A 13,044-nucleotide genomic window follows, 5' to 3' on the forward strand; every position below is an offset into this window, starting at 1 on the left:
TGATATCAAATATAATTAAAAATTAACAAATGAATACATTGTATAAAAAAGTACGAAGATATACATTTCATGCACATACTGGAATATATGTATATATGTATATATTTTACATGCACACATAACTTGTTCAAACTACAGCCACTGCTTGACTGATTCCAGATGCAGACAACTGGTTGATGCATTTCAAGTTTGGCAACTCACTATGAGATTTCCAGGGAAACATGATAGCTGAGAAGAGACAGTACAGAAACAAAACCAGAGTCAGGAAAACAAGACACAGTATCTCCTCCCCCCTCTGTGATTTTCACCGATTCAAGTGTCTAGAGGAATCCAGACGTGCCAACAAGTCTGTGTGGGTCTAGAAAAGTGGATTCTCTGCCCAACATGGCCTGGGAAGCAGCTAGCGTTCTCTGCACAGAATGAACACATTCAAAATAATATGGGCAGGGGTACCAGGGACAAAACATCGGTACCAAAATACACATCCTTCTGCTTTACAGTAGGAGCCAGTGATCACATGCACAGTCTGAGATTCCAATTGTAATTCTATCCTATTGGAGTAAAATACTCTGTTATCCTAAAGTTTCAGAGTGTTGTGCCTTCGAGTAAGGAAATTCTATAAAATAGTTTGGTCACAATCATGCTGAAACCCTACAACAGGTGGCGGTCTTGTGTGTTTCACTTCTATTAAACATGTGTCTTTTGTTGCATAGCCCTATGGGTTAATGGCATCCACTCACTGGGACACACAGACACGCACACACACAGCACACACCAAGTTTCTCTAAAGAGAGTCATGGGGTAAAAGCCAACGGGAACACTCAAATGATCCACCAGAGGCCGTCTCACGTTTCAAAACACGGAGGACACGCTCCTTTTGTTCACAAAACAAAGGGTCTCCCAGTGTTTCATGTACACCATCCTGACTGTGGCCTTCTCCTTCTGCGAGTGGCCATGAGGCTGGACTTCACCTTGCTGCCTGCTTTCCCGCTTCTTGTGCCACAAACAGTGTGAGCTCAAGACGCCCCAGCTCAGCAGCCAGAGCTGAGCTGCCCTGAACCGCTCCTGCCAGTTCCGGCCTCGTCTCAGTTTGGTTCCACCTGCCCTCACCTGCTCAGACTCGGGCCCTCCTGCCCCAGCCCTTCCGGTCTCCCACCTTCCCACCAGCCTCTCCCCATCGAGCCTTCTGTGAAAAGAAACTTGCACAGATACAGAGCCTGCGCCCTGCCTGGCAGGACCCCTCCCTGAGACTCAGATGCTGAGCAGACCCGCCCCTGCGGGCCGAGTTCCATGTGCCCTGCAGCCTCTACTAAGCCAGGAAAATGGGCAAGGGGCACGTGGCTTTCAACTATGGGATGTCTTCTGAGTGTTCTCCATTACATCAGCCTTCTACTCAGGTGCTGTTTGCAACAGTTCCCGCAGTCCCACTCTGCACACAGGCCTCCCATTGCACCTCGGGAGCCTGCGTGAGGGGGCTCGGAAGTCAGGCACTTGGTTGAGAGCAGCAGGAGCTGGGTGGGCCGGTGGGCCGCCCAGACTGGACAGAGCATCTCCGCGAGCAAGCCACGCCCACATCCTGAAAAGCTGAGGTCCTCCTACCGGCTTGATTGTTTACAGCTATGGTCACATTCCCTTCCCCATTCCTCTGTTTTTGCTTGTTTGGATCAAGAATGTAGAACTGACAAAAGAGTGAAGGGTGTTGTGATTAAAATCCAAAACCAACAGCAAGAACATTGTCCAGATTTGGTCCCTGTCAGGGCTGATGGCGTCTGGGAGAGGACAGCGCGTCTGCCATTGCAGGTACAAAGGGCGCCGCTGACACGTGGGTGTGAGGTGCTGGCGAGACCTGCTCGGTTTACCATCCACTCTGTCCTGAGGTCTCGCCCACTCCTCTGTACCACACGGTTGGATAAGGGATGATCCCTACAAGACTCGGGCCTCCTAAGAAAGGCTCCCAGCACATACCCCAGACGCTGGGTCCTTCGCACAGGATTCAGGCTCCTGGGACCCGCTCAGCACACACAGCTGCGTCCTGTGTGGGGTCTGTGCTGTGAGACCCAGGGAGGCAGCACTTGAGCAGACAGAGAGGGAACCGGTCCATCCAGGTGAAGGAGGATAGACGAGGCCCTCCTCCCAGGGCTGCTACCCTGCCCAGCGCAGATGATAAAACTCATCACCTGGGAGGGGCCCCCCGTGGGTGCGTGGCGGTGGCGGTGGCGGTGCGGCTAGCACCAGTGGTCTTGGTCGGGGTGGTGGTAGCTGTGCCGCACCCGGCTGCCCGAGCTGAGCCCCAGAGTGCAGTGGTAGCCGTTGGGCACACGGCGGAGGGGGTGGGACTGGGAGGTCAAGGAAGACACGTAGGAAGTCCGGGAGGAGCGGCCCGAGTTGGTGGCCACAGCCTCCTCGAAGGTGAGCATGTCCTCAGGCTGGGCACGGGCAGTCTCGTTGTCCAGACGCTGCCCCAGGTAAGGGTCAGAGCCGATTCGAGAGCTGGGGGCCAGGGGCTGGCTGAGGGGGTCTCTCTGGAGCAGGGCATTGTGTTCTGAAAGGCCACGGCTAAGCCGGCCAGGGGAGAAGGCGGGGAGGCTGGTCTGAGCCCCGGCAAAGTGGACGGGTGAGGAGTTGGCCGTCTTATAGGTGATGCTGGGACGGGGGGTCAGGGGGGTCTGGGGGAGCTGCCTCCGCCCACTGCGGCCAGGGGTGCTAGCACCAGATGTTGACAGCAGGGGGCTCCCATTCACCGAACCACTACCCTACAAGAGAACAGGGCAGAGTGAACAAATCAGCAGTCCCGCACAGGTGAGCGCTGCAGAGGCGGGGCATGTGGGAAGGACCCAAGGTGGCCTGGGAGTGTGGGAGAGCAGTCTGGGATGACAGCGACAGCAAGGGACAGGCACAGGGCCAGGAAAGAGGAGACCACAGTCTAGCCCACCTCGGTCAGGAAGGAAAGTGAAGAAGGAAAGGACTGGATAGTGGGAGGGCCAGGGTCCCGCTGGGCGGGATGGACCGAGGCTGGGCCGGGAGAAGTGCAGGCTCTGGCCTGGGAACCAGGACAGGAAGGGGCTCCCGCCCAGGGCCCACGGAGCAGCAGGCAGGTAGGATCGTGAGGCCGGCGCACCTGTCTCAGGGGTCCTGGCTCCTGCCCAGCCGTTGGCGATGTTGGGTGGCTGCTGAGGGAGGGCTTGGGCTGGGGGGGCTCACGGCCCCCGAAGCGGTCGCAGGAATAGAAGCGCTGCTTCTCCGAGGAGGAGGAGGAGGGCTGCCTCCGCTCCTGGGACCGGCCTCGCTCCTGCCTGCGCTCCCGCCGGCAGCCTGCTGGCCCGTCCACCGGGGGCGGCCCTGGCCCCGCGGTGCTGTTGGGTGCTGGCCGAGGGAGAGGAGAAGTCAATACAGCCACACCAGGCGGGGAGGGGGAGACAGATCCCACCCCAGACCTGGCCCCTGGAGCCAGCAGGGGGTCCCAGGGAAGAGCTGGGGGCGGGGTCCTGCCTGGTCTCCAGACCCAGGGCAGGCGGCAGGGGCATGGGGTACCACAAGGAAGAGGGTCCCCATGGGTTCTTGGCCTCCCAACTCGAGCCACCGTCCCTTGAGGGTCCCCTTGCACACACCTCCGTCCGTGTCTGCAGACAGGCCGGGCCCCTTCTCCAGGGACCTCTGCTTCCTGTCCCTGCGGCGATGGCAGCGGTGGTGGTGGTGGGGGGCGGCCTGGCTGGCGGGAGCGCGGTCCAGGGTGGCGTTGCAGAGATGAGCCACATGGGGGCGCTGGGGCGCCAGCGTGGAGATGGAGCGCTTCATGGGGCTGGCGTCTGGGGCGGGCTGCAGGTGGGGGCACGGTGGGTGCACAGCCTGAGAGTGGGTTCTGGGGGAGGCCAGGGTGCCTGGGGAGCAGCCATGACATGGGGACCGGGCAGAGAGAAACAGGCCTGGGACTCTATCCCGAAGTTGGGGCACCTCCCGGGACAGGGCAGGCTGTGCCCCTGGGGGCAGGAGGCTGGAAGGACGGCCCCAAGGAGGGCCTGGCCTGCAGGTCCCTGGGGAGACCCACCGAGGAGCTAGCGTTCAAGATCCACCAGGCCCTTCCCTCTCCCTGGAACGCTCCTCCCCAACCAAGACCCACCCTTTCTTCAAAACCACTCTGCACGGGACCCTGTCTACGTGCCTGTCTGCCTCTCCCAGGCCGGACAGGGCCCAGGCCTGTTGACCTCGGTGTTCCTACAGGAAGGGAGGCTGCTGGCCTGGCCGAAAGGATCCTGAGGGGAGGCTGCAGTGTGACCACTCTGCCAGCCTGTCTGTCCATGCAGGACTGGGAGGCTACTATCATCCCAGGGCTGAAATCAGGACTCACGGAAATAGGGACACCCGCAGCCACCACTTAGGGTCAAGCACTGAGGAGGGAGATAGGCCCTGAAAGGAGGTGCCAGGCCAGGAAGGCCCAGTGCTACAGCCCCCTGCCCAGGGTCCCCCTGCCAGGTCTTTAAGTGAGTCCCAGGAGCAACAGGGGCCAGGAAGGGACACCGCCTCCAGTGTCCAGAGAAAGAACAGGGTCATCCCAGAGCCTCTGGGAGGACATGAAGGAGGGAGGGTGGCTGGAGGAGGCCCTGGGGGTGGGGGGGCATCTTCTGGGGAGGTGGGGGGGGGCATCCCAGTGAACAGGGCTGATGGTGTCCAGGCTCCAGCACAGCCGAGGGGGCTCCACCCCAGCAAAGCCCACACGTGGGACACGAGCTCCTCATGCCAACCTCCTCAACCGCAACCCTCCTCCCATGACCCCAACCCTCCCAGACCACCCACCTGAGTTTCTGCCGCCAGGCGAGGCATAGAGGCTGCTCGGCCCTGGCTCTCCAGCCCGGGTTGCGGCTCCCCATCAGGGCCTCTCAGGGCCATGCTCTGCATCTGGACATCCACAGCCTGGGGGGACAGCAGCCCCCCAGTCACACCCACCCCATCCCACTCTCGCCTTCTCCCCCAGCCCCATCTCCCCCCATCCTGTTCCCACCCTCACCTGCCCACTCTTGCCCAACCACCGACTCGGCCCCCCAGCCCTGGGAGCCCTCACCGGCTTTCCTGTCTGTACCACTGGGATCTCCGTGGAATGGCCACGTTCCAGGGGCGGCCTCACCTCGCGGGGCCCCTCCTGGGTCCTCTGAGTGCCCCAGGAAACAGATTCCTTGATGCCACTCTCTTGGGTTTGACTGTGAAGGAGAGAGGACTGTCCTGTTGGCTCCAGGTCCCTGAACCCCCCGGCTCCACCCCCCACCTTACACAGGAAGCCCGGAGGAATGAGGCCCCTTGAGTGTGGTCACTCCCAGGCAGAGGTTCAGCAGTGGATGTGGACTCCGTGCCACTTCTCAGAGTGGACAGGCAGAGAGAGGACAGAGAGGGCCCTGGCCACCCAGCTGGGGGAGCCCCTCCTTGGGGCTATCTGGCCTGGACAGGCACACATGCGTGCAGTGGGAACAGGATTGTCCACGGCAGGGAAAAGGCCACACGTGCATACGGCCTACGGCCCGAGCTGGTGCACAGCCACCCCTGACAGCCCATGGCTCCTCCTGACGTCTGGCCAGAGAGGCCTTTCTGCCTTCAGTCTGGCACCAGCGTCCCCTTTTGGGGAAGCCACTGTGGGCTTCTGCTCACTCTCGCGTTTAGCGAGGCATCACATGCAGTCACTGGGGCTGAGGGCAGCAATCGCGCTCTGAGCTTGGAGGCAAGGAACAGAGTCACGGCCAGGCCCACTGTTGCTGGGGCTTCTGAGAAGAACATGCTTCATCTTCCCAAGCACGTCCCGGGCAGTGTGCTGTCTGGAGCTGCGGCAGCCTTGGGAAAGGCATGGCCAGAAGGACAGATGCTGGCCTCAAGGCCGGTCACCCCTGAGGTCACACCACCCCATCAGACGGCTCATCACATGTCCCAGTGCCTGGCCGCAGTCGATCGGGCCCTATCTCACATGCAATAAAAAGGGGTGGTAACCAGTTTGTGTAGAAATTATAGCCACGGAAATAGATGATATTGATTTCCCTGAACTGAAAGCCTAGTTCAGATCAATCCAAAGACACCTGACCACCCCACCTCCTCCAACACACACATGAGCGCTCAGAGTCCAAGGTTTAACCTTAAACGCACAAACGGGACCCTAACCACCATGTGGAAAGGAGCGTGTGGGAACCAGGGGGCTCCCAGGGGCCAGGAGGCCAGTCCCCAGGCTCCACATGCACCGCTTGGGGGCACGGTTTTCCTGACGGGACATTCACAGTCGGGCTCAGGACTTCGCTGCGTTCTGTGGTGTCTCCATCTCTGGGCTTGTGCCCCTGCAGTATCACCCCTGCGCCCCCCCCCCCCGACACACACACACAAGCTTGGGCCTGGGAGGTGACCTGCTTTGGCCAATGAGGGACAAGCAGGGGGCAGAACGCCTGCGTCCTGCCTTCCTCTCAGGCTGTTCGCCAGCCTCACCACACAGACGAACCTGGACACGAGAGGTGAGAATAAGCTGTCCTGGGCACCCTGACCCCAGAGGAGCTGGCTGCGGCCCAGGCCCAAGGCACTGCCAGGCTGGCTCCACAAGGGTGGTGGTCTGTTTCTCAGCAAAAGCTTCCTGATTAGCAGCCCACGACCCCAAACCAGGTTTCAAAAAAAGTGTCCAAACACACACAGGAGAGGAAACCAGGAGTCCCGGCCACGCTTGCGGCTGGCCTTGTCATCCTCCAGGCCGGCACATGGGTGTGAGGCCCGTCCTCAGCCCTGCCGGTTTTCTCTGGCCAGTGGGGGTCAATGGTCCGGGCGCCCCGGCCTGGGGATGGCTAGGAGGGTCCTGCCTCCAGTGCAGCTCAGCCCGGCCACCGGCTACCATCCCTCAGAGTCCCACGCTACCAAAAATGGTCACTGCTATTTACATCTCTTGGGTCTGGCTCACTACCAAAGGTCACGATGACGAGAGCTACGTGACATGGAAGGACCTTATCGATTTGTCTACAAAATACAGTTGCTTCGGATCAATACAGGACGGAGATCTGAGGGGAAGTGTCTTACAGGAGGATCAGAACACTAACGAGCACCTGCCAGAGAAGGGTGAGGACCTGAGGTGGAACAGATGCTCTTCATGGTCTGCAGGTGCCAAAGGCCAGGGAGGAAGCAGGGTCCTCACCCGGGAGAAACGGGCACCCACAGTGGGAGGCCAGGCTGGAACAACCACCTAGTCAGGTGACTCAGAGCGCCCATGTGACACTCCGGGAAGTGGGTTTAAAGCCATCACAGGAACCACTCGACACGGGCTGGCCCAGCTGGACCCACAGTGAAACATCTGGGTGGAGGTGGGCACAGAGCAGGTGGTGATGAGACCCAAGGGGTACGGGTCCCGAGCGCTGCTGGCAGGGAGCCCTGGGGGCCCTGGGTCGACACAGCAGGAGCGAGAGCTGGAGGCGGAGACCCCGAGGCCGTGCCTTCCTGCCCCCGCCGCCCCCCAGTACTCACACTGCACCCCCGTTGCTGAGGGAGGCCGAGCTCTTCTGCCGAAGGAAGACGCGGGCTCCGCGGAGCACGGCCGGCTGCGGCTGGGTCTGCTCCAGCGTGGCCTTCAGAGGATGGAACAGGGACACGGGGCCCATCTGCAGAAGGGACGCGGGGAGGAGGGCAGTCTCTGAGGCTGGGCAGGCCCCCAACCACTGGCACCGGTGCTTGGCCACCCACCCGACCCCTGCTGGATGGGATCCCTGGGCCCGCCCTGCGCAAGAAGAGCCTATTCCCGCCTGGCCTGTAAGTGACTTCGGAAGAGTCCTTTCACTTCCTGAAGCCTCGTTTCCCCACCAATACAATGTGGGGACTGGATCTGATTATAAATGGCAGAAAGATTTCACCTCACAATCAACCCGGATCGACTGGCAGAGGCTCCCAAGGTCCCAGATTGACCAAAACTGGAGGAGATTTCAGGGCTAATGTGCACACCAGACACTGCACTCGGGGTGTGACTGTCCAGTAAGCACTGGACTCCAGACGACTTTACAGAAAGACCTGGGGCCCTGACGGTTTCGGCTGTGGTGAAGCTGTCCCCTCTGAAGGATGACATCAGGAATGAGTGGGACACATCGCAACCCTGCGCGTGTCAGCTTGAACCCCTGCGGCCCCCGCCGTGTGCACCGCCCGGACAACCCCACGTTTTCTCCGTAGCTTTTCTCCTCCCACTTCCAGAAGGGCCCTGCCCACGGCCTCCATTCTCAGCCCCTGTTTCCGCCCCTGGACACTACTAGCTCTCCACGTCAGGGGCTCCCCAGGACCTCCAGGCACCAGCTGCAGGAGCACAGGCCCGGCAGTGTGGGGCTTCTGACTTTGGAGGCCAGAGTATCCCTCACTTCCTTCTCATGGTGTACTTTCTCCTAGAGGGGCGGGTTCCCCTGCTGCCAAACATCTGAAGAGTCCAGAGTCTAGGGATTACTTCTTGGAACCCTGGAACCGGTACCTGGGACAGGCCCCCGGGAGCCTGGTGAATCTGGTCTCTGGTGGTTTTGTTCTGCTTGTAGAAGTCGAAGATCATCAGAGCTGCATACACTTTCCCCACGGTCATCTCGTCGGCTGGAAAGCACAGCGGGCAAGGGAGGGAACACAGGAGGAAGGGTGAGGGTGAGGAAGGGTGAGGGTTAAGGAGGGCAGGCAGGGGTGAGGAAACAGCACCCACTCCTGGACCCATGGTGTGAGCGGGGGCCTTGGCCCACCTGGAGCTGCACTGGCGCCTCCCGAGGCCCCGCTGTGCTCCATGCAGGGCCCTCTACTCCATCCAACAGGGCTCAGCTCAGATTAATCCCAGACACCATCCTTTTGGCAGCTCCCCTCCCTTCCCCCCACCTTGTTCCTTGGATCTTCTGAAGGGAATCCCCCACCCTAGGAGTACGGGTGGCCCTGCTCAACAGACTGCAGTCCTGACACCTCCTCCCACAGCCCCTGGGCACCTACCTTGGAGGCCCATGTTCTGGGCTATGGGGGAGGGGAGCCCGCCTCTCCAAAGTGACTCGACGACTGCCCTCACCCAGGACTCCCTGCTCTGCCTCTGGGTGGGACACAAAAGAGGGGTGTGCAGGGGGCAGTTCTCCCCCACTCACGTTTATGGGGTGGCACCAGTAAGTCCAGAGTCTTCTGGGGAAGATTGGCCCACACGCAGGAAATCTCTTCCTCAACTCCGCGTCGCACTGATGCTGCTTCGTGCCAGCTGTGGCAGGACAGGGTGCGGAAGGGAGGAGACAGGTTAGGAGCCAACCCACAGCCCTGGGAATGCAGAGCCAGGGTGGGCGGGGGAGACACAAAGCTGGGAAGAAACTCAGCACAGAGCTGGTCAGAGCGGCCCCGTTGGAACCTGCATAAGCGGAGCAGGCGTGTGGTCACGGGGCTTGGAGGGTCACGGCAGTGTTCCAGCCACTCAGCCGTCACTCCATAAAATGTCCTGAGTACCCAGCAAACCTAGGTGCTGATCTAGGTGATGGAGCATAATCCAAAGAAATTGCCCTCGTGGAGTTACACGATTTTTTTTTCTTTTTTTTTTTCATTTTTCTTGTCTTTTCTAGGGCCTCTCCAGCAGCATATGGAGGTTCCCAGGCTAGGGGTCTAATTGGAGCTGTAGCCACCGGCCTACACCACAGCCACAGCAATGCGGGTCCAAGCCGAGTCTACAACCTACACCACAGCTCACGGCAACACCACATCCTTAACCCACCGAGCGAGGTCACAGATCGAACCCACAACCTCATGGTTCCTAGTCGGATTCGTTAACCACTGAGCCACAACGGGAACTCCAAGTTACGTGATTTTAATCTACAATAACGTAGCAGTAAATTAAAAGTCTAGGAGTTCCTGTAGTGGTGCAGCCAGAACAAATCTGACTAGGATCCATGAGGATGTGGGTTCCATCCCTGGCCTCACTCAGTGGGTCAGGGATCTGGCGCTGCCGAGAGCTGTGTGGTAGGTCGTAGACACAGCTCAGATCCCGCTGACAGCTGTAGTTCTGATTCGATCTCTAGCCTCGGAACTTCCATGTGCTGCAGGTATGGCCCTGAAAAGCAAAATAAATTAATTAATTAAAAATAAAAATAAGTTTAAAAAAATCCAGTATGTTGGATACAGAAAGTCAAGAGGGGAGGGCATGGGAAGAACCAGAGGCTTCTATTCCGAACAAGACGGTCAGGAAAGAGCTCACAGACCCTGAAGGCAGACAGCAAACAAGCAGGCAGGAAGGCAAGGCTGGAGCAGAGGGAGCTCAAGTGCAGGTGGGGACACTGAGATGGGAAGTAGTGGAGGTGCCAAGCAGAGAAATAAAGTACTCTGATCTTTGGGTAAACACTGTGTTTTTTAAGATGCAGTTTATACACAATAACATTCACCTTTTTGGTTACCCCACCCTGTGAACTTGGGTAAGTGCTCTGGATTCAGAATCTTGACTGAGGCAGGAGCACTGCACCTGCCAAAGGCCTCCAGATCCTTGTGGTCCACAGCTTCACACCCTCCCAGGCCCTGGCCACGACCTGTCTGTCTTCTGTCTCAGTCGTTTCGACTTCTTAAACACCATACGAATGGCACCCACAACGTGCTGGCTGGGACGTCTGACTCCCCAAGCAGCAGGATGTGCCTGAGACCCGTCCATGCTGAGTGATCGGCAGCTCCCTTCTCTTCACTGCTGAGTGACTGCTGTCCCGTGGCACAGCTACACCACAAGTGGCTTATCCCTCTCCACTTGACTGATGGCCGAGTTGTTACAGTTTGGGGTGATTACAAGGCCATAAACTTTACTGTACAGGTTTTTGTGCACATGTATATTTTCATGTCATTCCCCTTGGGAGTGGGATGGCTGGGCTACTTGTAAAGAGCTATCAAACTTTTTTTCCAAAGCAGCTCTACCACTTTGGAGTCACAGTAGGAACACAAGAATTCCAGTTTTTTGCATTCTCATCAGTACTTAATATTGTCATTTTTTAAAATATCTTAGCCATTCATATGGAGTTCCCATTGTGGCACAGTGGTTAACAAATCTGACTAGGAACCATGAGGGTGCAGGTTCGATCCCTGGCCTTGCTCAGTGGGTTAAGGATGCGGCATTGCCGTAAACTGTGGTGTAGGTCGAAGACGTGTCTCAGATCTGGCGTTGCTGTAGCTCTGGCGTAGGCTGGTGGCTACAGCTCCAATTAGACCCCTAGCCTGGGAACCTCCCTATGCCACAGGAGCCTAGAAAAGGCAAAAAAAAAAAAAAAAAAAAAAAAAAAAAAAACACCAAAAAAACCACAAAAACAAAAAACACCTTAGCCATTATAATAGGTATACAGTGTAATCTCACTGTGGCTTTATTTTGGATTTCTCTAATAATTGATGATATTAAACATCTTTACATGGTGTTTATTTGCTTTTTTCTATAGATCTTCTCCAGTGACTTGTCTGTTCATATCTTTGGCCCTTTTTTTTTTGGTCTTTTTAGGGCCACAACCATGGTATATGGAAGTTCCCAGGCTAGGGGTGGAATATGAGCTACAGCTGCTGGCCTACACCACAGCCACACAATGCCAGATCCAAGCCACATCTGTGACCTACAACACAGCTCACAGCAACGCCAGATCCTTAACCCACTGCACAAGTCCTCATGGATGCTAGTCCTGCGTCCTCATGGATGCTAGTCAAGTTTGTTTCCACTGAGCCACAACAAGAATTCCTCCTTGGCCCATTTTTACTGGGTTGCTTATTTTCTTAGCACTGAATGGTACATATAATATATACATACATATATATATATATATATATATATATATATATATATATATATATATATTCTGAAAACCAAATGTGTTTTGCAAATATTTTCCAAATTATTTGGTTTGTATTTTCATTTTCTTCTATGTCTTTTGAAGAGTGAAAGTTTTTAATTTTGAGAAAGTTCAATTTATCAGGTTTTTCTTTCCTGACTTGTGCTTCTTGTGCCTTGAAAAACCTTTGCCTGACCCAAAATTGCCAAGAGTTTTCACCTGCTTTCCTCAGGAGGTTTTATAATTTTACAACTTACATTTATGTGTGTGATCCATTTGAACTTTATTTTTGCAGAAGGTGGAAGGTATGTGCTATGGACTGAACTGTGAGCCCCCAATTCCTACATTGAAGACTTAACCCCCGATGTGACTGCATTTGGCGACTGAGCCTAGAAGGAGGTAATCACAAGTACTGATGTCCTGGGGTGGCACCTCACCCTCAGGATTAGTGTCCTTGTGAGAAGAGACACCAGAGAATGTCTGCCCACATCCGGACCCCAGAATGAAACCTCCCTTCCTGATACCTCGATCTTGACTTCCAACCTTTGGACTGTGAGAAATAAATTTCCACGTTAAGTTGCACACTTACGGTATTTTGTTATGGGAACCTAAGCAGATTAGGACAGAAAACGCCGACATTTTGGGAGGGCACATGGTTGTCAATTTTTCCAGCAACATTTGTTGAAAAGATTATCTTTTCTCCATTAATTATCTTTGCAACTTTGTGGAAAAACAATGGACTCCGTAAGTGTGTGTCTACACATTGTCCATTGATCTATGTCTCTATCTTGTCACTAATCCACACCTTGAACAATGTAGCTTCAGGGAAAGTCTAAAAAGTCCAAAAAGGTGGGGGAATTTACCAACTTTATTCTTTCAAAATTGTTTTTGTTACTCAAGTTTGTTTGCTTTTCTACAGACATTTTAGAATCAGTTTATAAATTTCAACACAAAAAGCCCATAGGATTGTGATTGGGATAACATCGATTCTACTGAGCAACATGGAGAGCGCTGACAATATTAAGTCTTCAGATGTATGAACATAATACAGGGCTTGATTTCTTTACTCATTAACTGATACGTCTCTTATTTCTTTTTCTTTACTCGTTACAATGGCTAGAACCTCAAGTATGATATTGAACAAAAATGGTGACAACAGACATCTTTGCCTTGTTACTGATCTTAGGAGGAAAGGAGGCAGGCTTTCTTTGCTAAATATATCATTAATGTAGGTTTGTCATGGGTATCCTGATCAGATAGAGGCAATTTGTTTTAATTT

General features: G+C 55.6%; 1 protein-coding gene across 1 annotated transcript in view; it reads right to left on the bottom strand.

Moving 5' to 3' along the window:
- Positions 1-2,225: 2,225 nt before the first annotated feature.
- CACNA1B (calcium voltage-gated channel subunit alpha1 B) overlaps positions 2,226-13,044 on the bottom strand; it is a 194,319-nt gene continuing 183,500 nt past the window's right edge. Inside the window, 9 exon segments of the mRNA XM_021081036.1 lie at positions 2,226-2,753; positions 3,119-3,363; positions 3,609-3,816; positions 4,792-4,908; positions 5,057-5,192; positions 7,468-7,601; positions 8,450-8,562; positions 9,087-9,155; positions 9,158-9,193. Of these exon segments, the coding sequence (XP_020936695.1) occupies positions 2,226-2,753; positions 3,119-3,363; positions 3,609-3,816; positions 4,792-4,908; positions 5,057-5,192; positions 7,468-7,601; positions 8,450-8,562; positions 9,087-9,155; positions 9,158-9,193 (1,586 nt within the window).

The sequence above is a fragment of the Sus scrofa genome, unplaced genomic scaffold (genome assembly GCF_000003025.6).
Source record: "Sus scrofa isolate TJ Tabasco breed Duroc unplaced genomic scaffold, Sscrofa11.1 Contig1206, whole genome shotgun sequence".
Classification (NCBI taxonomy): Eukaryota; Metazoa; Chordata; class Mammalia; order Artiodactyla; family Suidae; genus Sus; species Sus scrofa.